Source organism: Triticum aestivum, chromosome 7D (assembly GCF_018294505.1).
Source record: "Triticum aestivum cultivar Chinese Spring chromosome 7D, IWGSC CS RefSeq v2.1, whole genome shotgun sequence".
Lineage (NCBI taxonomy): Eukaryota > Viridiplantae > Streptophyta > Magnoliopsida > Poales > Poaceae > Triticum > Triticum aestivum.
The window spans coordinates 86665801-86693373 of record NC_057814.1 but is presented as its reverse complement, the minus strand read 5'-3'; the positions used below and the strand labels follow the sequence as shown (position 1 = coordinate 86693373).

Here is a 27573-nt window from a genome sequence, read left to right as displayed (position 1 = left end):
GAAGAGGTGCTTCGCCGGGGCGTCGCCATGAAGAAGAGCGCGGAGTGCACATTATGTGTTCGAGGAAATGCCAGAGAGCGAGGAGGAGGAGGAGGAGGAAGAAGATTGATGCTGACAGGTGGGCCCATCCTGTCAGAAAGGCGTTTAGAATAGACGAATCGGACACTTTTCCGACATGGTAGTTTTTGGTCAAAGATTAGTCAAAAAGTGATAATTTTGGGCATAAATTTGTAAAGTGGTAGTTTGTAGGAACGGTTCCACGAAATGCGGTAGTTTTTTTTTAAATACTCCACCTCGCCTGCTCACTTTAGATAAGCTAGTCACAGAGAATGACTTGTACATGAACCGTGCCAGCTTCCCATTTGTAGAAGAGTAAAATGCACCGGTGGTTATTGAACTTGTTGCGTACGCTCACTTTGGTCACTGTACTTAAGAATACGGTCAATACGGTCATTATATACGTGTTGAAGTAATTATACGGTCACTATCAGATCGTATAGCTCTGTATTTCATCTATTTGACCGGTCCAACAATGCACATGCACTACCGGGTTGGACGTACCCTCCCTGGATGTGACCGGGAAACCCAGCTAGCTGTATTGCTTCCCTGGATTTTATCAATTTTTGTGGGTAGCATTTCTAGCTAGGTTAGGCTAGCAATTCATAACGCTAGAGTACACGAATTCTCGATCGGCATGCATGGCATGAGCATGTCCATTGATGTGGGGGACTCCGGTGGCGGTGTGTTTGTGCTTCAACATCAATGTGGGGGACTCCGAGCAGGTGCACCTCATTCGCCTCGACATGAGCACCAAGACCTTGCTGCCGCCGCTCAGCTTGCTCGACGATTGGTGGTCCAATCCTTTGTGTTGCAGTTTCTTAGAACGTGTCGAGTTCACCACCCCACCTGACAACGAAGATGAAGAGGGCGTGGTGGAGGTTCTCCCACCCAAGAGAGGTCGCCGTGAGGAGGAAGGTCCATGCTGCCATTGCCGGTCACCTCCAAGGCTCCAACCGATACTAACTACTTATTGCCATGTCGTCGAGAATTCGTGTACTCTAGCGTTATGAATTGCTAGAGTACTTACTCAGGTCTATGTCGGCCTCAATATGGGGGGTCGATGTCCATGTCGTCGTCTGCCGTAGCATGGCCGGCTTGTGCATTTACGTGCGTGCATCTCCATGTCGTCGTCTGCGTGCACCTCCATGTCTTCGTCCGCCGCATGCGCGTCCACCTGTGCCTCTGCGTGCACCTCCATGTCGTTGTTCACCGTATCATGGCCGGCTGCTGCATTTAGTTCCGCGTCCACGACATGTGCGTGCGCATCCACCTCCGCGTCTGTGTGCACATCCATGACATCGTCAGTCGCAGCTTGGCCGGCTGTTGCGTTTACCTGCGCGTCATCGTTCGCCGTAGCCCTGGCCGACTTGGCCGGCTGCTGCATGCATGCCTGTGTCCCCGTGCATGGCGTCCTTGTCCCCTTTTTTTTGTTTTACGAGATTTTTTCTAAAGTTTCATTTACGCCATACGCAAAAAGGAAGCGACTCATAGAATGGCAGAGGCAAATAGAGCTCTTGCACATTTTCGTTCTAGTTCTATCATCAGCTATGGGTTCGAATCTAAGAGAAATTCTAGATAATGTTTCCTACCCTGAAATTTTCTTGTCTTTCCCGAATGCCCCACGAATCCGTTATTCCTAAACGAGTCATGAAGGGAATTACGAACATACCTTGTCTCCACATTGGATCCAGAACAGGATCAGAGGGATCAAAAACTGCTAATTCGTATAAAGCCATTACCTTTGATTCCTCAATATTTTTTTCATTAATTACTCCGGATTCCAAAAATCAATTTAGGAGTTGTGTTATGGATAAAATCTCTTCCTCTTCATTCTTTCATAGAATGATACAAAGCAAGGCTGCAGGGTTTAGGTCAAAAATAAACATTAGGTAAGGTAGGTATCCAATAAACAAGAGGATATCTTGATTCGTTAGAAATTGAACATGTAAATAAATTTCTTGAGTGAAAAAGGAGCAAAGAATGACAAAAGACGAGACTCTACTAGTCTTCACTCTTGTGGTTTCCTCTTCCTCGGTTTCTGTTTCCTCGTGTGACCAGTTCAAATCTGGAGAAGACAAAATTGTTTGAAGCACGCACAGAACCGGAAGCGCCCCTTGTTTCAAAGAGAGGAGGACGGGTTATTCACATTTAATTTGATGGTCAGAGGAAAATTGACCTCCAAGACAGCCGGCACCTTGCCCGACGACACCACTGGCGCCGCCCACACGCATCATCACCTTGCGCCCGGCGAGGATCAGTCGGCTGTGTGCGGAACGGTGTCAGCGGCCACCTTGGCCGGCCGTAGAGTCTAATGGTTCCCACGCAAAAGGGAAAATCCTAATGGCTGTCACGTGAATGCTTGGACGATATAAAAGGATTACTTCCTCCAACAGAGACTAGCCGAGATAGGTGCAGCTGGTCTGCCTACTGCTGCTGTGCTGCATAAGTGCGAGGTTTAGGGTTCATATCTGGAATTGGTACAATATTTTTTATTTTGCCCTCCATTTTCGTCCATCACCCACTAACAAGTGGGACCCTCATAGACATAGAGAGAAAACAAGCTCACAAGATGTCATGTTGGATTGTTTGACCGGTCAAATAGATGAAATACGGGGCTATACGATCTGGCAGTGACCGTATAATCACCTCAACATGTATATAATGACCGTATTGACCGTATTCTTAAGTACAGTGACCAAAATGAGCGTACGCGACAAGTTCAATGACCACCAGTGCATTTTACTCTTTGTAGAAAATCCATAGATTAGATGCATGAGCCGCCGACATGCTGGAGTTTGGTGTTTTTGAAGGTGCTCGAGTTTGGTGTTGGATGTGATTTAGTTTAGTGGTGCTTGCCTGCCTGGTCGACGCTCAGGCCTGAGGGAGCCACACGTGAGGGAGAGTGTTGACGTATAATGTGCTGCTTAGTCTCTTTCATCAGATCGGTCTTTTGGTTGCATTGGCTAGAGCATGCACTTCTACAGGCCCTTGCTGGGAGGGGGTGGTGGGGTATCGAGCTTGGGGAGGAGGGGCGCTCAAGGCATAGGCGTTGATTTTTGCCGCCGTTGGTGGCTCTACGTGTGACTGGGTTTGGCAGTGCATTTACATCACTGGGTTGTGGTGATTTCACCTATTGTCGACAAAAAGATATCCATATACTCAGAATTATAATTAACCATTTTCTTAAGAAAACTTCTCAATCTATCATCTTATGTTTTCCAAACTCGAGTAAATGTTTAGTTGGAGAGTTCCTTCTTTTTTTGCGGGTGGGTTGGATAGTTCTTGGTCTGGTTTGAGTCCATGTTTCAACTCGGATAAAATGTACTAGTCTAGAAGGTCACGTACCAGATGAGGTGCGGTTGAACTTCAGAAAAAAGAAGAAAAAGATGAGGTGCGCTTGCAAAATGCAAAGCACTCGAGCACGTGCACGTAGTGCTGGAGCTTGGCCGCGTAGTCGCCGGCGTCGTCTTCCTGCACCATGCACCAGCGCGACCGCATGATCCTTCATGCCGCCGCACATTGTCGTCAACCTCGACCGTTCACTACGAGTTGCAACTCGGAGAAGAGAAAGCAGCTGGAGGAGGAACGAGAACGCGACGGACTCGTGTGGTGTCAGGCGTCGGCTCGGACCGTTTCCTTTTGAGATCGCCCATCCCAACGTGTCGTCACACGCAGTGAGTTAACGAACAGTAGGGGAAAAAAAACGTACCCGTAATAGTGGGCCGTGGAAGCATATGCTGCCGTGGTATTCTTACCGGGCCTCTTTTCAAGCCCAAAATCGAACGAGAGACGCAACACACGCTGGCTTCGCTGGTCGCCCGAGCGCAGCAGGGACTCTCTCCGTTCTTTCGTTTGTTTAGTACCACCTCGCTGGCCCAGAGCGGAGAAGAGGCAGAGGGAGCTATAAGAAGAGGGGGAGGGGAACGCTATAAATCATACCTTTCTCGGCCTTTTGGCTAAGATCAAGTGTAGTATCTGTTCTTATCAGTTTAATATCTGATATGTGGACCATGTGCCCACAACGATATTAAATTTATTTTTTATAGGGGAGGGTCCATCACAGTGGCTTGCCATTGGGGCCCTTGGGTGTCGCCTGGGCGTTGCACTACAGCCCAGGCAGGCGCACCCCAACCAAAACTAATTTGAAAGTTTAAATTTCACCTCAAAATTCATCTGTTGTAGCTAATGCAGAATCACCTGCTACCTACTAAGTAGGCACATCGTAAACATCCTTTGCCAAGGTAAATCTTGGAGAGATTCTGACCCTGGCTTCTGTTAGTTGTCACCCCATAACATTCTCAAGCATAACTTAAAGGACAATCAGGCCAACAATCCCAGAGATGTGCAGGAGCATAGTAGTCATGACATTATTTACACACAAGTCATCGGGAACTAAGCACGATGAGCGGACACAAGTTTTAAAAGCATTTGTTACATTATACTACCTAGGAATGAGTTTCATGTTTGTGTCACCTCATACTGGTGGCAGATCCTCAACGGCGTGTCTTTCGAAACCGGCCTCTCATCGGACCAGAGCTCCATGTTCAGATCACTAGTTCCCCAATGCACCAAACATTTGCTAACCTGACGGTGATCGAAACGGTTTACCATGCTCAGCCCTGAACACCTGTCCACCAGCGTCCACTCCCCTGATCAATGAGTTCGCCAGAAGATTGGAGAGTGGATTAAAGAATCAGCATAAAGCAAGCCAAAAGATGCTGGTCAGGCAACAAGAAACTCGAAACATTGTGCAGAGTGCCACATATTTACCGTTCGGTCGCAGGCCTCCCTCGAGCATCACTTCTCCGGAATCTAAAGAGATCTCTTGCTTTGAACCATTGATGGCCGTAAAAGCAACAACGACCTCAGTAGGGTGTAGAAGCGTAAAAGTGGGACGGACACGCAAACAGACCAACCTTCAGAGGAGAAAACATATACATCGATGAGTCATGATTAGGGCTGGCAGAAGAAGTCTTAAGCATTTCAGTGAGCCTTACTATCGACAAAGCATGTTGAAATTAGCCCGGACTCGAGATGTTACCGTGTTATTTTAATGGCATGTTAGTGTGCTTCAAATCATAAATCATGATTGATCCAGAAACTGTTCAGGTTCAAAAGTTTTTTTTCTCAAATACTTGTTAGGTTCAAAAGTGGAAGATAGAAGATGTGAGGAATCAGGGTTCGAAACCCAGGCCGGCTATAGGAGGCACAGCTGCGCTCCAACCACTGGGCTAAGTGTCCATCCAACCATGCTCTTATGTGATCAAGATGATGAGACAATCTCATATCCTTTTTTGCGCGCGCGACAATCTCATATCTTTTGACAAGCTGCCATTTTGCTATGAAGGTTTGGTTCAGGTTACTTTCCCAGGTGGATGCGCAGGATACCACTCTGTCCCCTGACAAGAATCTGAATTACTAGCACTCACCTTGAGAATCCACCAGAGCCAGGCCCAACACTTCTTGCTTCAATGCTAGAGTCAATCTGGACAATCTTGGGATTGTCCGTCAGAATAGATATGTGGCGCTGAAGAACCAGTCCACCCCCAATATCTCCTTCCAGGCAAACTTTGGATTCCTCCACGCATGATTGCTCCAGATGCCCCCTGCACATTTCTATCAACAGTTACTGTTGTGGCTAAAACTAGAACTCCACACAAACTACTCACTTGACAGGCCAAAGCATATTAATAAAAAAAAATGAAAAATAGGAATCGGTATTACGATGATGATTTACGTTACCTCACGATCTTGTACTCTTCTGTGCAGCCAGCAGACCTATATTCAGTCCCACTGTACTCCTCATAACCATGGATTTCAATCCTGCTATGCAGCCATTGGGAATCTAGAGTGAGCCAGAGATCAAGCACATGTAATAGTTATTTTTTTGAGGAAGCACATGTAATAGTTATTTTCTAACTAACTTAACTAATCTAAGCACATGTAATAGTTAAGTTAGTTAGAAAATAATTTTCGGATATATTTACAACCAATGAAGCAAATAGACGAACGGCATCCACATTACTCAATTTATAAAGCATCTAAGAAATTTCAAGACCCTGTTGCTCCACATGTACTGGCATGTCAACAACAGTTCCAAGAATATAGAGACTGCCTTGAAATTCTCTATTTAGCAAACAACATATCCTACTACTGTTGATACACAGACATGACAAAATAATAGAAGTCCATTGATCATATAGCACCAAAGAAGCATACCAGAAGGAACATGAGTCATCGAAATAATACGACCGCCAATCCATGGTACAATCTTAAGAAACCAGTCCCCACTCTTCAAAACAATAAGTGTTTTTGAGAGCTCAGTGCCTTCTTGTCCCGATGGCTCATCCATATCAGGTATAGGACGAATTGTCTCTGTACAACCATCCCAAGATACCAAGCAGTCCAAGTTCAGTCAAATAGAACTCCAGTTATAGTGAGCCCTTCTAATATAAAATGACAGAGCCACAGATAGATACCTAAACGTTCCTTGAGATCAAGTTCACTTGTTGCAACCAAGTTGGACACTTCAAACTCAGAAGGCATCGTAAAATGTACCTCTTTGCCATCCACACCACGTGAACTTATCTGAGTTCACAGAAATAATAATTAAAATTCTTTAGAACAGAAAATATAATGTGATACTCCCTCCTATCCAAATTAGTTGCCACAGCTTTAGTACAACTTTGTACTAAAGTTATATTAAAGTTGTGACAATTAATATGGATCCGAGGGAGTAAAACAAAAGGCAACAAGTATACATAGTATTACATACCATAGCACCTCCACCAAGCAAAATACTTATGTTTAAGTTACGTTTTGGTCTCTTCAAGGATCCTTCAGTTTTCAGAACTTTCATAGAAACCACTGATGAGTGGACTCCGGCGACATAATATGTCAGTAGATAGTCTCCCTGTGTGAACCCGTATCCATCACCGGCATCCTCGAACAAGACACCTTCAGCTTTACCTGTAAAAAATTCAGACATGGTGAAGAACAAAAAGTATGTGCACCATATGACAATGCTTAAATGAGTATCTTCAACACAGGAAACTGGCTAAAAATCTAGTGCAGAATTCTGTTATTCTATTTGTTTGAGCACATGCAAGTACTTGCTAAATCACACATTACTAACAGTAACATGGTCAGATCTTCACAAAAGGTATAACAGGGGTATAATTATGAATTTTGTTAAACATAACCACCTCCCGATAAACCACATATCACAAATGCAAGTTACCCCAGGCAAAGTTACAGATACGTACCATTTTCATCCAGTGCAACAAGTAGTGATAAATCGTCCCCTAAAGTTGCTTCACCAACATGCTGAATAGGAAGGCCTACAGGAAGTATTGCTCCACCTCTTAAATACAACACCGGCAGGTCCTATATTATCAGTCGTAAATAAATAAAAATTAGTTCCGGAATAGCTTTCTAGGCAGCACAATAAAAGTTTACCAACTAACTTACAGGGTGGGAATCTCCAAAATCAAAAGGTAACCAAATGCCATTTGGTAACTTATGTGCACATTCATGATCTCCTTTATCAGGTAAAGTGCTGCCAAAAGACCGGAAGTTATTATGTCACATAGAAGCATAGAAAAATATACAGATGGCGCATCATTATGGCCATTTATTTCTCTATATTTAAAGGGATGACAGAAAATTTACATTTTTTAGTCAAGGGTGAAGAACATATTGGCACTATGCACAAAATTCTACCGACACACAACAACATGCAAGCTCATGCACACAAGAAAATCTTGATTTCCAAGATAACAGAGCAAAGCGGTAAGTTGTGACCTCATTGATGTGATACCATTACCTTGCACAAACTAAAAGTGGCCCCAGGAGAAACGTAGTCTCAATTTTCCTCAGTTCCGTGTCTTGTGGATCTACAACAAAGTAATGAATAAGATTTTGTATTACATAACAAAATTCATCCAAAGAATACTATCTACTATCTGGCACACCAGCAAGGAAGAACATAAATACTTTTTCCTTGTCTAGTCCTGAAACATAACATTCAATGATTGTCATTTCTTAGAGCCTGTTTAGATGGGAATTTCACAGGCTTCATATCAGAAAAACACTATTTCCTGAACTTTATGTGAAATTAATCAAATTATTGTGATACAACTTCCAAACATGCCCTTGTCATAGTAGTGCAACCACCGATCTTCATTTTATAGATGTGCACCAAGAAAAGACGAAAGATGCGGACATGTTTTGCTACATCCCATTTATTCCTAAATCTAGAGCCAACTTAGACTATGGGTCTCTGCCACTACAATATATTTTAGTGAATAGTAAGACATGCATTATTACCAGCAAAGAAAAGTGGCGCAGCAACTGGAGTACCCTTCTTATGCAAAACATAAAACAGAGTGTAGATGTGTGGCAGTAGCCGATACCGTCTTAGTAGCGCGAGACGGCAAACTTCCTCACACTGAAATATGCATTAGCTGTTAGAAATAGCCAGTGATATCTATATTAAGAATTTAACAACACTAAAAAGCATTGGAGGATCTTGATATATGAATAAATTAGAATACGCAAAACATCAGCACAATGTATTACTAAATGAAAAGGGTTGTTCGTAATATATGAACGCTAGTAACAAATTTTAGGAAGGGGAAAAAGACTTGTCCTCAGAGTGCATAAACAATAAGGGCGTGTTTGGTTACATTGCTGATTCAGCCTGGCCCGGCGAGCCTAGCTCAATTGAGCCGGTTTGAGGGGATGCAGGCCAAAAAAACCCAGATGCACATAGTTTGGTTGCCTGCATGCCCCTAGTTGCATGAGAACCATTTTTGACCCGGCGTTTGGTTGCCCGCATTGCATTAGGCGCACATATGACATGGTGTTTGATTGTAACCTGCATAAGGTGTTGTCACCACTTCTAACTAGTGGTGACCTTACCACACATAATCTGAACATAGTGCCAGCTAGTTAAACAAATGACAGTTCATCCTAACCACAATCAAATGACAGATCAAATTATTAAGAGCCATTGGCTAAATAGGGGATAGTTCATCGGTGTTGCCGCTTCATCTTCCTCTTCTGCTTCTGCTGCTGCTGCTGCTTCTTCTTCTTCCTCTTCTTCTGTGCTTCTGCTGCTGCTGTTTCTTCTTCCTCTTCTTCAAATCCTGCACTGACCTCTGTTAAGCCACATTGCCTCTGCCCACTCCAACCTTTTGTTCTTCCAAGCGTCATTGTCAAATGCCTCCACACCATGGCCAGAGCTAACAACATCGTCAGGCTCGACCTCTTCCTCCTCAGGCATGTGTTCATCAAAGCCCCACTGGAGGATCCAGTTATGCAGAATGCAACAAGCGAGAACTAGCTTAACTTGAGTGGAGTATGGGTGGAATGGCTTCTGATCCAGGATCTTAAACCTATTCTTCAGAGCTCCAAATGCCCTCTCAACAGTTACTCTAAGGCTGGAGTGTCTGATATTAAACAGCTCCTGTGCAGTCCTAGGAAAGTTCCTACCAGAGAACTCATTGAGATGGTACCTTGTTTTCCTGAAGGGTGGAAGAATACCCGGCCGACATGCATAGCCAGCATCTCCAAGGTAGAACTTGCCGTCGGGGATGTTGATCCCATCAGGTCGACTCATGCTGTCAGTGAGAATGTTTGCATCATGCGCTGACCCCTCCCAGCCAGCCAGCACATATGTGAACTTCAGATCAAAGTCAACAGCAGCAAGCACATTCTGGCTTGTGTAGTGCTTCCTCCCCCTGTATGCTGCAGACTGTGACCTAGGAACTCTGGCAGTGACATGAGTACCATCTATTGCCCCAATGCAGTCCTGAAAATGGCATCACTAGCCTGTGTTAGTGCTGAACTTGAACAATACAAGCATATCAAGCCATGAAAAGTGTATATTGTCAATGCTCACCTTGAAGTATGGATACCATCTTGGGCTTCCGCGAATCTTGGGTGGAGCCTGGCCTTATGGTCTCCTGATCATCTCTCCTCTAAGCTCCCCAACAGCAAAAAGCACCTGCTTGAAGTACCTAGAGATGGTCTCCATTGATCTCCTGAACGTGTTGTGAATGACCCTGAACCTCTGGTTATGGCCAACAACATGGAGGAACATGGCCACTTGCTCTTCGACACTGGTGTTGATGCTATCTTGTAACAAGCCCCTGCTCCTGAAGGTCTCGACAAGCCTGGAAAATGGTGCTCTTTTCATTCTAAGCATCCACAGAGCCTCGACGTCATTGCAGTTGTAGATGTAGTTCAGATTTTGGATCCTCTCCTGTTCCCGGGGAAACAATGGACCATAGTGGATCAACGGTCTCCCAGCATGACGAACAACTCTCTGGTGCATGAACATGACCCATGCCTGAATCACACTAATCAGTGCTGCTGCCTGGATTATCAGCCTCATTCGTGCGTCCATAACCTAGTCGACATCGACGGTTCGTTCAGTGGGAAATCGATCCTACACCTAGCTTAAAGGCCTAACCACTGAGCTAACAAAGGGGGAGGGGGTGCTGCTTACCGGCATCGGAGACGAGGACGACGTAGGGGGAGCCATGGCACAGAGTTGGTCGACCAGACGGTGGCCAACAGCAGGGGAGCACCAGATCTGCCGCAAACGCCCCCACCTCTTCCGTCGTCGCCGCCGCCTATAGCGCAAATCTGAAATCGCAGCCGCCGCCGGTGGTGAGGCAATAGGGAAGAAAGGGGGAGTGGCTAGGGTGAGCGAGTGAAAGGGGGTGAGGCTAATTTGGCGCCGGGACGGCGCGCCAGATTTCCATCTCCCGCCACCCCCCTCGCCCGCGCCTCGCTCCCGCCCGTGCGACCTCGCACCGCACTCAGCCTGGCTCGTGAGAAACTGTCGATCCGAGGGTTTCCAGCGAGCCAGGCTCTAGGCTGCTTTGAGGAGCGTGCGATGCAGGCCCAACAGGAAAACCAGGAAACCAAACAGGCCTGTCCCTTCCCGCGCGGGCCTGGTTGGGCTCGGTGCGGGCAACCAAACACGCCCTAAATCATTTGTCTGGCTACATGACTGGCATAATAAAATGGAGGAAATGTTGTATGAAATGTATGTTAATCTCATGAACAAGAAAGCTCTCCTGTAGATTTGACTTGTAAACAAAGAAAAAATAATGGATTAACACCTTATGTATCAAAATGTAGCATATAAGAAACAAGAAAGACATTGAAGCTTCTACGAGTGCAACAAGGTTTTGTTTGTGTGCGTACACAGTGTGGATGAGGGACATGAAACACACAAATAGTACCTCTTCACCAAAGGACCATGGCTCATGATCAACAGTTCCAGCTTCAGAATGGCCACGTGAGAATGGAAACAATGCACCCACTCCCATCCATCTTCCAAAAAGTCTTGGAGTAGCATTTCCAGCAAACCCACCAATATCAGGACCCGACAGAGGCTGACCACTCAAACCCTGATTGGATATAACCACATTATTGATTCCTAGAAATGTATGCTTATCATACCCAGTAATGGCCAATGTGATGGTTTTTATTTTGGATATCAACATATTCAAAATGATTTGCTTAAAGTAATCAGAAATAGGGCTGGGCATAAAAACCGACCAACCGAAAACTGAACCAAAACCGAAGCCGAATAAACCGAAATTTCGGTTTTTTAGTATAAACAGAAAAATTCGGTTAGCTAGGCTACTAACCGAACCAAATTCGGTCGGTTCGGTGTATTTCTCGGTTAACCGAAATACAGCCCACCCCCCGCGGCCCCGCCCCCGGCCCAGTACAGCCCACCCCCCGCAGGCCGCAACCTCCCACTTCCACGACCACGACCCACCCGCCCTCCCACTTCCAGTCGAGGCACGCACCAGCATAAACCTAGGCACCCTCGCCCTTGACCCCTCCCCTCCCCCACCCCGCCCCGCCCGCCGCCCCCTGCCCTACCCAGCCGCCGCCGCCGCTTCTCATCTGAGCGGCTGGGACGCCACCGCCGGCGCCAGCGGCCACCGCATCTTCTCTGCCACTCGGTGCCCCCTGCCGGCCTGCCCTACCCAGCCTCCGCCGCCGCATCTGCAGGAAGGAAGGAGAGGTCAGACAACTCAGACAAGGACCCGCCGTCGCGCCGCGCATCCGTCGCCGTCGGCACTTGACAGCATCTCGGATTCTCGGCAGCGTATTCTCCAGTTCGTCATCACGTCTTCCACAGCAGAAACTGAGCATTCAGTCAACGTAATAAGCCCAATCTCCCATCCTTTGTCTCCTATTTTATTTTGTTCTTTGTGAGTAGATGGTAAACGTGGATGTGGATGCAGAGAAAAAAGAAGAGATCTCTGGTTCTTTTTTTATGCAGAGAAAAAAGTGCAGTTTGGCCAATACTGCAATATTCTGTAATCTGTATGAATGTACGCCCAGGCCTATGTCTTTGTAGTTTGTATGTACTGTATGAATGTTCTCTATCTCTCTGGTTTAGTAACATCTGGACATGACACCAACTCAGCTGGGAAATTTACATTACTGGAAATTTACTACTGCTGGAGATTTACTACTGCTGGAAATTTACATATGGTTATATATATTGTAGGGAAAGCTCATCTCAGCCATCTACTTAGTGCACTCACACTGTATGTACTGATTTTAGTAGTTGCATCGTTGGTAACTTGTATTTTTAATATGTTTTTTTAATTCTTCTCCGAAGTAATTGGTATAGAAGAATGATCACATGAATTCTAATTATGTTACTATTTTTAGATGGTTGAACCTGGTGGACTGCGTATCATTGGTGATGATGACATGACTGAAGAGGACATGTGAGTTTATGAGGAAGAACAAAGAAAGATTGATGAGTATGAAAAGGAAAAGAAGGAGATGGAGGAACGACCTACAAGAAGGCAGATGCAGAAAAGATCACGGATGTGGGATCACTTTTCTGAGGTACTAGTTGGTTGTCTTCTCAAGTTTGGAAGGTGCAAGCATTGCAATCGTGATATCAAGGCCGTTCCAGAGATTAACGGTACCTCTGCCTTAATCAGTCATTTTAATACTTGCAAGTATAATCCTCATAATGATAAGAATAAGAATCAAGGTACTTTGCAAGTTATCCAAGGGGAAAGTCCTTCAGTGCATAAATTTGATCCCGAAGCACTAAGGAAAGCTATTGCTAAGATGATTATAGTAGATGAGCTTCCATTCGCATTTACTGAAAAAACTGGTTTTAGAGAAGTGATGTCAATTGCATGTCCACGTTTCAATATGCCTCCTAGAAGAACATGCACTAGGGATGTTGTGAAGGTTTATTTTGAAGAGAGAGCGAAGCTGAAACTTTTTTTCAAACAATCATGTCAAAGAGTGTGTCTCACCACTGATGGTTGGACTTCTGAAACACAAGATTGTTATATGGCAGTCACAACACATTTTATTGATCCTGAATGGAATTTGCACAAGAAAATCATTAACTTTTTCCTAGTAAAAGGTCATAAGGGAGATGATATTAGAAAAGCCTTAGAGAAATGCTTGATGGAGTGGGGAATAAACAAAGTTATGACAATAATTGTTGATAATGCTAGCGCGAATGATGGTGGTGTAGGTTACATACGGAAGAAAATGATCAAAACTGGAAATAGCATAGCTGAAGGTAAATATATGCATATGAGATGTGCTGCCCATATTATAAATATGATTGTTACTGATGGTCTAAAAGAGTTGGATGAATCAGTTAAGCGTGTGCGAGCTGCGGTTAGATATATAAGAAATGGGCCATCTAGAATTACAAGATTTAAAGAACTTGCTCGGTTAGAAAAGGTGGATGGCGAGGCATTCTTGAGTTTGGATGTATGCACTAGATGGAATTCCACATACCTAATGTTAGCAACCGCAATCAACTTTGAGAAAGTGTTTGCGAGGTATGAGGAAGAAGATCCACTCTATACATTAGATTTAACTAGTGAGAAAGCTCCTGGTATTCCTGTTGATAGTGATTGGGAGAATGCTACGAAAATGGCTGAATTTCTTGGACAGTTTTATCACCTTACTCTTAGTGTTTCTGCCACACTCCATGTGACAGTGAATCAATTTGTTATGGATATTGCTGAAATTAATGTTGTGTTGGAAGAGTGGGCTGATAGTGATGATATTTTGCGCAAAACAATGGCCAAGAAAATGCAAGATAAGTATGATAAGTATTGGGGACGTTGGAATGAGGAGGTGGAGAATGAAAGGGGGAAGGGGAAAGGAAAGAAAAAGGAAGAGGAGAATGTGAACATGTTTGTATTTGCTGCAACTGTTCTTGATCCAAGATTCAAGCTTTCAAACTTCACAAAACTAGCAATTGAAGAAATGTATGGTGAGTTAAATGGAGGCAAAGCATGGGAGGCGGTGAAAATATTTATGCATGCTTTGTTTGAAGAGTACAAAGCTAAGTATGCACCAAGTGATGCAAGCAAGCATGTGCGAGCTCCACAATCTGAACTAACTCAAAAAAGGGAAGGAAGGAAATTGGTGTCTCGGATAAATAAAAAGTTGAGAGTTGGTGATGGTGAAGCTAGCATGAGCAAATCTGAATATGAGAAATACCTACATGAAGAGAATGAAGTAAATAGGGATGATTTTGACATTCTAAAATGGTGGAAGAACAACGCTGCTAGATTCCCAATATTGGCAAGAATGGCCCGTGATGTGTTGGTTGTTCCGGTATCAACGGTTGCGTCTGAGTCAGCATTTAGCACAAGTGGTCGCATCCTAAATGAATTTAGAACCTCCCTTACACCATTCATGGTCCAAGCTCTTGTTTGTGCCCAAGACTGGCTAAGGGGTTCTATTACTGTCAACATTGAAGAAGATGAGGAGGAATTGTTAAGATTGGAAAAGGGTAACATATTGTGATTGTTTTCTATGTAATTTTCTATATTTCTAACTTCCTATGTTTATTACATGTTTATTTCATTCTTTTTCAGAACTAATTGAAGAGTTTGGTAGTACAAATTCATCCAAATCGAAAGCAAGTAGTAGCAAGTCTGTTTGCAAGCCATCTGGGGCTGAGCCAATCTTGCCCACCTCCATCCTCTACTTAAACATTGGTGAGTTGCAAGAAATTGTCTTCCTCTTGTTCATGCTTTTAGGTTTCATTTATTTTTTCTGTAGTAGACCAACTTTGATATTTTCAAATGCTGATGTAATGCAATTGTCGTATCATTCAAAACATGCACCACACAACCATGTGGTTTCCTTGCAGATTGTTATGTCATGTAAATGCAAATGTTGCTGTAATAAACCTCATGTGAATGCTGTTATGCAAATGTTGCTTTATGCACTTCATGTACTTTGTTTTCCAAATTCTAGGCATATGTACATCACTAGATTTGCTTAATAGTATTGTGTGGTATCTAGTATTCTATTTTAACCGAATTCTGTACTATCTACAAAAAATGGCAGATTGGCTCACTTGGCTGGAACTTGGAATGGTCAAGATGCTCATGTTTATGATGGCAAATTGGGAGTCTTACTGTTGGCTGCTCTTCAACTTCAAGTGCAAATCTATTGTCATTTATCACTATCAGTTTGTGTTGTTGAACACTTGAACTTGGACTTTGGTTATGTCTAGTGCTGGAACTTGGACTACCAGTTTGTCACTATGTGTTATTGAACTTGGACTTGGTTATGTATTGTGCTGGAACTTTGGTTATGTCTCTGGTGAACCTTGTTTAACTTTGGTTATTGTGATGGAACTTGGACTTGATTGTGCATGTTTCAATATTACCTTGTTTAACTTTGGTTATTGTGCTGGAACTTGGACTTGATTATGCATGTTTCAATATTCTGGTATCCTTATATTTGATATCACATATATGTTCTACACATTTGTCAAATTTGCGTTGTTATGCTGTCAAAAATTTTCTTTAAAATACGCATGTAGTCAATATGTTCTGAAAGCAAAAGGGCATACTTTGTTTATGGTACAAAATTCAGTTAAACCGAAAACCGAACCGAAAAAATCGGTTAACTGAAATTTCGGTTAGTTGATTTTTAGTGCTTACTTCGGTTTCCACTTATGCAAACCGAATTCATAAAAAAACCAAATAGCAGAAACCGAATTTTAGGTTTCTACCGAACGCCCAGGCCTAATCAGAAACAAGAAACATGCTTGCAGAGTTGCAATGAAAGTAAAATTGAAAGAACCAAAATTTGTAACTAATACAGGTGTCAATGGTCCACAACAATAATGTAATCAAGAAACTATGCATTGCTTTAAGGTCACAGGATTGTGCTCGCAGTACAATAAAAAAACAGGATTAATGGCATGTTCATCTATTCATTCAAACAGTTTAATACACTTTTTAAAGATGAATTGGGTAGATAATGCAAAAAATGCCAAATGACTTGGTGCTTGATACATTTCGGGGAGGAAGGGGGGAGCTATCTTGGAGTTGAAGGAAAATTTACATACCAATTGAAGAACCATTGATAGACTCATGTGCAAATGCTCCCAATTTGAGAGATTATCACCAGTCCATGTTGCAGCATATCGCTGGCTTCCTATAAAACCAGCTCGTGTAAGAACAAATGGTCGTTTTTCTGTATTGTACATCACCATTCCTTCATAAGTAGATCTAGCCATTAGCATTCCATAAACCTGAAAATCATAAACATTAAAGCACGATCACATATAAAAAACTTGTTTCGGTTCCATTGCGAGTTTCTTTTTATTTCCAAAGCAATAGAGACATTACATTATGATAGTAAGAATGATTCTGGACACCACCAATATCAGCATCTCCTCTATGTATATTGCTCTCAGGCATTGTTTTGGTAGTAGTCTGCAAGTTGACACCACCACTTCCATTTGCATACAGAAATAAAAAAAATAAGATGGCACAGAGCAAATGAATTGTGATAAGAGCATATACTGTCATAGCAGGCTCGTTCATATCATTCCATATTCCATCAACGCCGTTGGAGATGAAATCCCTTACTAATCTAGCCCACCATGTGCGGATTCTTTCACTGGTGAAATCCGGGAAAACGCAGTCACCAGGCCATACTTCCCCTGGAATTGTAGGACATTAGGCATGTTCGACTGGTAAAATCAATAGGATGACAAGGCCCTCATTTAAGTCAGTGAAACATACCAATGAATGGGCTACCATCTGCTTTTTTAATCCACACATCATTTTCTGAACCAACATCATACACAAAGTAACCCTTCTCTTCCTTTATTCCCGGGTCAAGCATCCAGATTGATTTACAACCGATGGAATGTAGATCATCAACCATAGATTTTGGATCAGCGAAATGGTTCTGTAACATATCAAGTTCAGACATAATCATTGGCCGTAGAAGAAACTTGTCCCGAAGCACTTAGAATGACACTTATGTAGACTATGGAATTCGTCTAAAATAGACGGGTTTTGCTAGACAATAATAGTTAGGAAAAAAGGGAGGCTCCATATGGCACTTTGAAGCAGTATACATTTTAAGCATGCTATTTTCATGTAGAACCTATCATAGAAAGGTACTTACATTGTCAAATGTGAAGCATCTAAAACCATCCATGTAGTCAATATCCATCCAAACCACATCACAAGGAATGCCTTTCTCCCTAAATGTTCTAATAACCTGTGAAAGGACTAAATAAGTACAACATTGAAATATCATCACTAGCATATTTTTAAGCCTCCTCTGGAAGTAATAAGTAACCAAGTATCAACAGGAAAATAACAACACTACATAGTCTTAAGCGGTCCGAGTGCATTCGACATTTATGAAAAGCTAATGGGAAAATTATCATAGCAATAAGTAACTAAGTATCAACATGAAAATATCAACACTAATTTTTTTGAGTGGTATCACTACATAATCTTAAGCATGATTATCACAGAAGTCACGGAAGTACATCATGCATTCATGCTATGATAAAAAAATAGGCAAGATTTCAACCTATGCCACTTCAAAACATAGCAGCAATCAGAAGAATGCCACCTAGTTTCTCGAAATCAGGATTGTGCCACACAAAAATGTCACTTCACCTATTTCCCCAATTCTTCCCCAACTGTGTTTCTTTCATCTTCTCTTCCCATTTTTCCGCAACTGCATTTCCCACTTTGCCCTTGCCTTGCTTGGACAGAATCGAAGCAACAAGCCACATAAATCTTGGGCCAATACAAGTCGGCTGAAGTCACAGGACCAATCAATTCGTGACCAAATAGGGAGGCTTGAGCAGAGTGCTCCACGACCATGGCTCGTCAAAGCTGGTATCGCATCTGGGCGATTGAGCCTCATCATTGGCTTAATCGCCATGGAAGCGCTCTGTTATCACTCCATCGGGAAGACAGAGGCGCAGATGCTATCTTGGACCGAAGATTGAGGCTCTATTCTCGTGCTTGCCGTGGATTTCCTGTGGATTCTGGAACTCATGTGGTACGAGTGACGGTGGTAGCAGGGAGAGATCGGCGGGATGGGAGGCGACCTTGCTTGGATCTAGGGCTCTAGGCTAAGCGGTGGCCTCTACGTTGAGCTTGAGTGGCGGCGCGTTGGCCGCGAGGCCGAAGCCAGTGGCGGAATAGCGTCTTGCAATCACACCGGGCATGGTTTGATTAAATCGAAAATAGGCAGGGGCAAACACGGAAATTCAGTCGAGGATAATGGACCGAACTACACTGCCGTTTTTTTCATTTACTTCCTTTCTGTCTAGTATTCACTTGTCACTTGCTAAGTTAAAAATGCTTAACTCCATTTGTGATTTATTTGTCCGTTAGATTTAAAATAAACATAAAGTAGACCTCACTTTTCGATGCTTCTTTTGAACTAAAATTTCCCAAATGCTAGACAGCGGATGTGTGTGATTCATCTTACCCAAGTGTCTGTAATGAGACACTTGTTCTAGAGTCCACTAGCAAAAGGAAACGTGCGTTGTAACCAAAGAAAAAAATTATAATCTCAAAGGTCATGACAACACTTTTTTGCATCACCGATAACATTTTGATAAACATTTTGTTCAATTTAATTAACATTTTTTAATACACAAACTTTTATAAAAATCAAGACATTTTTTGGTTTCCTAACATTTGTTTTCAAAATTGCAAACATTTTTGGAATATGTGAACATTTTCCAAAATATTTTATGATTTATTGAACATTTTCTTAATCCACAAATATTTTCTGATTAAGAAAAATTACAAACATTTTATTAATCCACAAATATTTTATGATTTATTTGGAAAATCTCTTCCTTAAATTTGTTGAAACTTTTTTGAAGTACCAAATTATTTATAGGAGAAAAAACGAAAATGGAAAAGAAAAAAGAAAAATAAAAATAAAATTTAAAAACAGGCCGCCCGCATATGGCCAGCCCAAACAGGTACGCTGCGTCTTCTCGTAGCGTGCAGAGCGCAGTATAGGGGTCCCTACTCCTTGGGCCGGCCTAGGCGGGGGATTCCTTGTGTGGAACTTTTTTGTCACTTATAGGTGCCATCGGTGGGTAATATTTTGCAACTTTGGGAGCAATTTATGTGACGTACCGCGAGAAGCGCTAATGACTTTATTATTAGGTATAAATATAGATAGGGTGAGTTATCGGTTGTTCGTATTAGAGCATCACCAGCAGTTTCATAAAAAAACTCTTCTTAAATATGATTTTACGGGGTGTCCATATAATTTAGGGGTGATTGACACATGAGCTGCTTTTGCAGTCCCATAAAAATCTTTCCATATAATCTGGTTTTCCCATTTATCTTCAAATTAATGTATAAATGGCATATGCATGTCAATTCTATCAACATAGTAATTCATCTACAGGGCAAAATCACACAATTCCTGTGGTTGGATGGTTAGAGGGACAGTGGTATCCCCAGCCCACCAGGGTTGAAGTCCTGGTGCTTGCATTATTCCTGGATTTATTTCAGGATTTCTGATGATACGCTTTCAGTGGGAGGAGACGTTTCCGTCGACGACGAGGTGCCTACGGTGACTTCGTAAATCTCAAGATAATATGTCGGCTCAGTCTCTCGAAGGTGCTCATAAGGGTAGGGTGTGCGTGTGTGCGTTCATAGAGGTGAGCGTATGCGCATATGTATGAACGCTTGCGTCTGTACTGTGTTAAAAAATGGGAATTCCTTGATACGTAAAAAAATTGGATGAGTAAATCATTAAACACCACTAGTAGAAAACAGGGCTTTGGTTCGGCTAGAAAAGAGCATTAATCTCGGTTGCATTACGAACAGGGACTAATGTGAGCATTAGTCCTGGTTCGAGCGGCTAGGGCACCGTACAGGCATTAGTCCTGGTTCAAATGGGACCTTTAGTCCCGGTTGGTGCCACGAACCGGGACTAAAGGGTGCGATGCCCATTAGTACCGATTCGTGGCACCAACCAGTACTAAAGGTTAGACCTTTAGTCCCGGTTCGAGCCACCAACCGATACTAATGGGGTTTGAGGCATTAGTACCGATTCATGGCACGAACCGGTACTAAAGGTCCCATTTTCAAACTCTACCCCCCCCCCCTTGGATCGCCTTTTCAGTTTTGTAAAAAGCAAAAGAAAATGATAAAAACTTCAAAAATTGAAATCCTTCCAGATGTAGTTATGTTACTACATGTACTAGTTAGGAAAATTTAAAAACTTAAATTTGGACATGTTTTGCAAAAAGTGTAGGGAAAATGTAAAACGGCTATAACTTTTGCATACGATGTCAGAAAAAACGTATAATATATCAAAATGTTCAGCACGAAAATCCGCATCCGATTTTGACAGCCTACGGCCTGTTTGCAAAATTTGGACATGTTTTTTTTGAATTTTTGTTAAATCTGGTCAAACTATGGTCAAACTACTTATTCAAGAAGTATTAGTGTTAGTAAATAATTATTCAAGAATATTAGTGTTACTAAATAATTATTTCAGTTTTTTTGAATTTTGGTCAAATCTGGTCAAACTGTGGTCAAACAATGGTCAAACTAATTATTCAAGAAATATTAGTGTTACTAAATAATTATTTTAGTTTTTTTGAATTTTGGTCAAATGTGGTCAAACTATGGTCAAACTACTTATTCAAGAAATATTAGTGTTACTAAATAATTATTGTTTTTTAGAACTTTCAAACTCAAACAGTGAAATGTGTGACTTCATGCTCAAGCTAAATTCCTGAGGGTTAATAGGATTGACATCTTACTATTGTCAGGAAAACAACAAGTGCAGACTTGGAAACGAGGGAGAATAGAACCCGGAAGTTAAGCGTGCTCAGGCTGGAGTAGTGAGAGGATGGGTGACCGTCCGGGAAGTTAGATGATTTGGAATGATGAGGGGTGATTAGAGATTAGAGGTTAAATTGAGCAGTGATGAGGGGTGATTAGAGATTAGAGGTTAAAATAATTCAGAAATTTGAAAATAAAAAAAAATCAAAAAAAATCATAAAATTTCCTTTAGTACCGGTTGGTGAGTATCGGTTGGTGTTACCAACCGGGACTAAAGGTGGACCTCCAAGCAGCGGCCACGTGGAGGGCCTTTAGTCCCGGTTCGTGTAAGAACCGGGACTAAAGGGGGAGGCTTTAGTAACGACCCTTTAGTCCCGGTTCCAGAACCGGGACTAAAGGCCCTTTTTCTACTAGTGCACCTTGGGAACAAAAGAAAACGATGGTCGACTGACAATGAGAGGAAGGTTCGGTGAAGCAACAATGATCACGCACGGGAGGAGGCTGGCTGGAGCGGGGAGGGGGACGTACAGGCGGCTGCCGATGATGAGAGGAAGCCGGCTGGCATGGGGTGGCACAAGCAGCGGCTGTTGGTCGTTGATCGTTGAGAGGCAGGAGTCGCGCCACCGCAGGGACGCGCTGATCAGCGACACTCGGTGGGGGGAAGCCCCGGGCGGCGGCATGACGACGTAGATGGCCGACGGCGTGAGGAGACGGGCGTGCGCGGGAGCTGATTTTTTAGCGGTTGACTCCCGCCACGTTTAGGAAAAATTGTACAGGAAGCTCATTCTCCCTTGGGGAGTTGGGCTGATTATAGGGTGTTTCATAATTTTCTTTCAGATTAATGATTAATGAGAACTGTTGGAGCATGTTTTTCAGCCCAGCTCCCCTTAAATTAGAAAAGAATACGGGGTAGGGCAACTGTTGGTGATGATCTTAGTTCACATTAGCCCTTTTTAGGTTACGTGTAACATAGTAAACTTGAATTTCTTTAACAGATTACACACTAGATTACACAATAACATACAAAACTAAAATTGCTTTAACAAACTGCCGCTTTATTCATCATAAGTAAAGTGAATGAATTGATGTAGCATATACTTCCTTTACAAGATACCTCAAGGACTCTCTCGGAAGACTTGTAGCTAAAGCGACATTGATGATAGCCAAGAGCCCATTTTGAAGGCATGGACACAGTTCCTATAATAGAAAAAGTGTGTGCATTAAGTGGACAACAGGTTACATAACATATATTAGCATCTAAGTTGCAATTTTGTGTTCTTCTCATGGCCAATTGGACATGGATGTAGTCATGAAGAAGAAGCAAGATGTTGTCTTAGTCACTCTTATACAGGTCATGATTGTTCGTAGAAGAAAAAAAGTTCCAGGCACGATAACCTAGCAAATATCCAGACATGAACACCCTACTGTGACACTAAAATTTTGCACAACATCATAGCTCAAGATACAAATCTCTCTTTAAATGCCTTGAATCTCAAATCATAGATGACTCGAGAGACAAATATTTTGTTAAACATGTACAATAACATTAACTAGATTGCAACTTAATCATAATAGGATTAGATATTCCAGACTAGAGAAACATGTTCTCATACAAGGCAAGTATATGCAACTTCACTGTATATATGTACAAGATTAAAATTTGACAAACATATTTTAAGTTTTAGAATTTCAAGAGTGTGAACACTAGATATCAATACTGGAAGAGATGTTATGAGAAAAGAAATACCAATCGCATGAGACAAGGATGCCACCACTTGGGCTGGTGTATCAAATGGCCCAAAAGTAATGATAGGATAAGCAGATAGGGCAACAAACTTTATAGTAGATTCTTGTCTCAAGTCAATCTGTAATAGAATACGGTTGTTGGTTAAAGAAATACCCATCGGCTCAATGAAAACATACATCTCCTATATATGTAGGATGTACCTAGCTATGACTATAAGGTGCAATACTGAAGAAATAGCCAATGGAATTGGACCATGTTAGCTACTACTCCCTCCATCCCAAAATAAGTGACTCGACTTTGTACTAAAGCTAGTACAAAGTCGAGTCACTTATTTTGGGATGGAGGGAGTATTATATAGAAAAATATTATCACAAACAACAAATTTCATATGTTTAATGATCGAGAATTACTTAAACAATTGATCTTCTAGACAGGTGTGTTGGAAAAGTTAAATAAAGTTACTACCTCACAACGGCGTGTGGTATCAGCTAGAACACCGAGACTCTTTCCATCTGGGAGGATGGACAACACCCAAGGGTGTGATTGATATAGTGAAGTGGTTCCTGACCCGTATCCCCATGCATCTGTGTTCCAGGTGAAAACCTAATAGAGATCAAAGAGAGATACAATGAGAGGTCAATCAAATATTAGCTAAGAAATTAGCAACATAAAACATAACAACATATATCATGCTTACTCGTTTCCCGGTTCGTTCAAGTGGGCCACTTGCTTCTCCTGTTCCGTAGAAAGATGTCCCAGAAGGAAGCTGCTAAGGATATATATTGATGTAAGCCTATGTAAACTTAGTTTTTGAGCCACATTATTTGTTAAAGATGCAGAGACAAAAACCCAAATAACAATTTTAGGGCACTAGACCGATCAAGGTTAATGCAACACTACTAGTGTTTATTGACTTTATCATCTTTAAAAACCATTATAATGCAAAACAAAGTAACGGGTACTACATTACATTGAATGTTCACAATGTGGTCAGAGAATGATAAAACATTTATGGTGTAATATTCTTCAGTGATTACCACATAGGCCCAACTTGTTGTCGTAATTGAGACAACTAGATATTAAAGGGTGTTGATGGTTAGGGATTGCGATGAAATATAAGTGTGCACTAGTAGAAAAAGGGCCTTTAGTCCCGTTCATAAGGGCATTTAGTCCCGGTTCTAAAGCCTCCCCCTTTAGTCCCGGTTAAGAACCGGGACTAAAGGCCCTCCACGTGGCCGCTGCCTGGAGGTCCACCTTTAGTCCCGGTTGGTAACACCAACCGGTACTAAAGGAAATTTTATGATTTTTTTTGAATTTATTTTTATTTTTAAATTTCTGAATTATTTTAACCTCTAATCTCTAATCACCCCTCATCACTGCTCAATTTAACCTCTAATCTCTAATCACCCCTCATCATTCCAAATCATCTAACTTCCCGGACGGTCACCCATCCTCTCACTACTCCAGCCTGAGCACGCTTAACTTCTGGGTTCTATTCTCCCTCGTTTCCAAATCTGCACTTGTTGTTTTCCTGACAATAGTAAGATGTCAATCCTATTAACCCTCAGGAATTTAGCTTGAGCATGAAGTCACACATTTCACTGTTTGAGTTTGAAACTATTGTTCTAAAAAACAATAATTATTTAGTAACACTAATATTTCTTGAATAAGTAGTTTGACCATAGTTTGACCACAGTTTGACCAGATTTGACCAAAATTCAAAAAACTGAAATAATTATTTAGTAACACTAATATTTCTTGAATAATTAGTTTGACCATTGTTTGACCACAGTTTGACCAAAATTCAAAAAAACTGAAATAATTATTTAGTAACACTAATATTCTTGAATAATTATTTAGTAACACTAGTACTTCTTGAATAAGTAGTTTGACCATAGTTTGACCAGATTTAACAAAAATTCAAAAAAAACATGTCCAAATTTTGCAAACATGCCGTAGGCTGTCAAAATCGGCGGGTTTTCGTGCTGAAAGTTTTGATATATTATAGGTTTTTTTCTGACATCGTATGCAAAAGTTATAGTCGTTTTACATTTTCCCTACACTTTTTGCAAAACATGTCCAAATTTAAGTTTTTAAATTTTCCTAACTGGTACATATAGTAACATAACTACATCTGGAAGGATTTTAATTTTTGAAGTTTTTATCATTTTTTGCTTTTTACAAAACTGAAAAGGCGATCCACAGGGGGGGTAGAGTTTGAAAATGGGACCTTTAGTACCGGTTCGTGTCATGAACCAGTACTAATGCCTCAAACCCCATTAGTACCGGTTGGTGGCTCGAACCGGGACTAAAGGTCTAACCTACCGGGACTAAAGGTCTAACCTTTAGTACCGGTTGGTGCCACGAACCGGTACTAATGGGCATCGCACCCTTTAGTCCCGGTTCGTGGCACCAACCGGGACTAAAGGTCCCATTTGAACCGGGACTAATGCATGTACGGTGCCCTAGCCGCTCGAACCGGGACTAATGTGAGCATTGGTCCCGGTTCGTAATGCAACCGGGATTAATGCTATTTTCTGGCCGAACCAAAGCCCTGTTTTCTACTAGTGGTGGAGTGTGTGCGGGGGCCTTGTAAGGTTGTCGTAGACCGACAAAGTTCAGGTTCAGTCACATGTTAAGGTGCAACCTACTGATATGTGAAAGTGCACGTAGAATTTGTAATGGGTTCTGATTGATTAATGATCAGATAAATACAAGACTAATGTTTTTATTGAGATATTTCAGATTTAGTCTATGTGTTAGTTAAAAAGAATCAATGGTGATCCCTAAAAACGAGAAACATGAAGACAAGTTGTAGTTACAAATTATTATAGGCTTGTAGTGGAACAATTTCCACATTGCGTCTTTTGAACAATCGTACTATAAAGAGGGGCACTTGCACTTAAATTAAGGATGATCACATTGCCAAATATGCAATATATCCCTCAAACTTTCCAATGAAAAATTCCCAGTTCTCCATATCGCATACATCTCTGAAACTATCATACCAATCGGCACATACCTATGATCCTAGTAAGAATAGAGCTAGTGAGAAATCCTAAGAACCAATCGACACATACCTCTAATCCTAGTGAGAACAGAGCTGGTGAGAAATCCTAAGTGTATATCTGGAACTATCGAGTTTGGTTCCTATAACTAATGGACTCTTGTTTGGTTCAGACAGTGTTGTATTAAGGGCGATACCTCCGGATGGATGGTGTCCAATACCTCTGAGCTGAAAGGGTTGTTGCAGAGCAGTTCCAGTATAGGTCCAAAACATCCGAGTGGTATTGGTATAGAACATGGGCTTAGATGTTTCCGGTCCATCAATTTCACGTGGTGCCCTTTTAGATCTAGAACTTCTAAGCGAAACTAGTCTAGTATCACCGACTGATGTATCTTTGTCGTGGAAAGAGACATGCAGTTGTTGTCTGAAACCTTCGACTGTTCATATTTCGGTACCATCATGCTAACCGTGGTTCTAGAGGTCTCTGGACCGTTTGGTATCTCAGGGTGTTACTGATATTCTTTCGGGAGCCATTTTCCTGCCGGACCATTCAAGGTTTGAACGTGTATGAAACTTTTGGGGACGTTGCTTTTTTCGTCCAACGGTCAGATTTGAGGCCTGCCTATATAACCAAGCCCCACCGCTTGAGAGGGTGAGGCTTTTGAGACCCTTGGCTGACAGGGAACCCATTCAATTCTCTGTGCTCACTCTCTTTGGTCCACTCCATCCTTGCGTGGATTCCTTTCGCGCGCGCGCGCGCGCGAGAGAGAGAGAGAGAGAGAGAGAGAGAGAGAGAGAGAGAGAGAGAGAGAGAGAGAGAGAGAGAGAGATGGTTCACCAAGTGAATTGTGAAGGTTCTAGTTCTAGTTATTTTTAGAGGATGTGTGTCTCCTATACGGTTAGGATCACTTGGAAGCCTACGAACTGTGAAGGAGCCCGGCAGTTTACGAAGTCAGGAAGATCACCAACTTGATGTGAAGATCTACCCCGTGTGACCCATTAATGCAATCCAAGAAAGAAAAAGAAGTGTGCTCCAGTGTCCGGTGAGAGTTAACGGGCACAGTGCACTATATACACGTAAACATCATTTTCCTGACGACCAAAACCCGTACCTTGATGAGAACCCTGTGGACGTCGTCGCCCACCACCTCGCACTCCGGCACGACCGCGGGGCGGCCGGCGCCGTCGCGCAGCACCACCTCCCGGCGGCGCGGCTCGGCGAACGACAGGCTGGGCCCGGCGGCCACGCGCGCGGCCTCCGACACGTCGAACCGGAACACCCCGTCCTCCCGTATCGGCACCCACACCCATATCGAACCGCGCGTGCCTGCAAGACAAGGAGGAAGGTTCGCTCGGGCGAGGCGAGGAGCTCCCGGCTGGGGCGCGCGCCTTTGTACATACAGAGAGCCGCTTCGCTTTGCTTGCGTGGATTCGGGTTTGTTTAATGGGACTCGGTGGACTTGCCTCAGCTCGCTTGCGTGGATTCGCGTCGACTCGAGCTCGAGTGGAGCAGGTAGCGGCAACGATACGACGTCACCCGCAGACATCGTTGCTGACGACTGAGCAGACCCCCCAGGCAGCGATAAACTGCTGGGAAATATTATCTCGTCCGCCAT

The 27573-nt window shown here is 42.7% G+C and overlaps 2 protein-coding genes and 1 non-coding gene across 3 annotated transcripts; 2 read left to right on the top strand and 1 right to left on the bottom strand.

The window, feature by feature from the left end:
• The first annotated feature begins 3995 nt into the window (after nt 1-3995).
• On the top strand, nt 3996-4191 carry LOC123171619 (U2 spliceosomal RNA). Its single transcript, XR_006485322.1, has one exon. It is a non-coding gene; the product is annotated as a U2 spliceosomal RNA (small nuclear RNA).
• Nucleotides 4192-4369: 178 nt separating this feature from the next.
• LOC123170866 (alpha-glucosidase 2) lies at nt 4370-27573 on the bottom strand. The gene is made up of 22 exons (XM_044588594.1): nt 27070-27573; nt 23648-23716; nt 23416-23553; nt 22951-23068; nt 22318-22400; nt 17539-17634; nt 17148-17316; nt 16926-17065; nt 16749-16835; nt 16466-16651; nt 11319-11486; nt 8389-8509; nt 7886-7955; nt 7531-7618; nt 7326-7446; nt 6836-7029; nt 6540-6648; nt 6280-6435; nt 5803-5905; nt 5490-5666; nt 4831-4976; nt 4370-4709 (listed from the first exon to the last, which is right to left on the bottom strand). Exons 1-22 carry the CDS (start codon nt 27571-27573, stop codon nt 4519-4521), a joined length of 3234 nt encoding a protein of 1077 aa, XP_044444529.1. The 3' UTR covers nt 4370-4518.
• On the top strand, nt 14615-15711 carry LOC123168744 (uncharacterized). The gene is made up of 3 exons (XM_044586612.1): nt 14615-14890; nt 14976-15098; nt 15454-15711. Exons 1-3 carry the CDS (start codon nt 14686-14688, stop codon nt 15597-15599), a joined length of 474 nt encoding a protein of 157 aa, XP_044442547.1. The 5' UTR covers nt 14615-14685; the 3' UTR covers nt 15600-15711.

What these genes read in the sequence shown, in the direction of transcription:
- LOC123168744 (XM_044586612.1), top strand. Translation starts at nt 14,686, where the DNA reads ATGGCCCGTGATGTGTTGGTTGTTCCGGTATCAACGGTTGCGTCTGAG. An exon ending in ATTGTTAAGATTGGAAAAGG is followed by an intron (nt 14,891 to 14,975) that starts GTAACATATTGT and finishes ATTCTTTTTCAG; the next exon opens with AACTAATTGAAGAGTTTGGT. An exon ending in CATCCTCTACTTAAACATTG is followed by an intron (nt 15,099 to 15,453) that starts GTGAGTTGCAAG and finishes AAAAAATGGCAG; the next exon opens with ATTGGCTCACTTGGCTGGAA.
- LOC123170866 (XM_044588594.1), bottom strand. Translation starts at nt 27,573, where the DNA reads ATGGCGGACGAGATAATATTTCCCAGCAGTTTATCGCTGCCTGGGGGG. An exon ending in TCCACAGGGTTCTCATCAAG is followed by an intron (nt 23,717 to 27,069) that starts GTACGGGTTTTG and finishes TATCCTTAGCAG; the next exon opens with CTTCCTTCTGGGACATCTTT. An exon ending in TGATCTCAAGGAACGTTTAG is followed by an intron (nt 6,436 to 6,539) that starts GTATCTATCTGT and finishes ATGGTTGTACAG; the next exon opens with AGACAATTCGTCCTATACCT.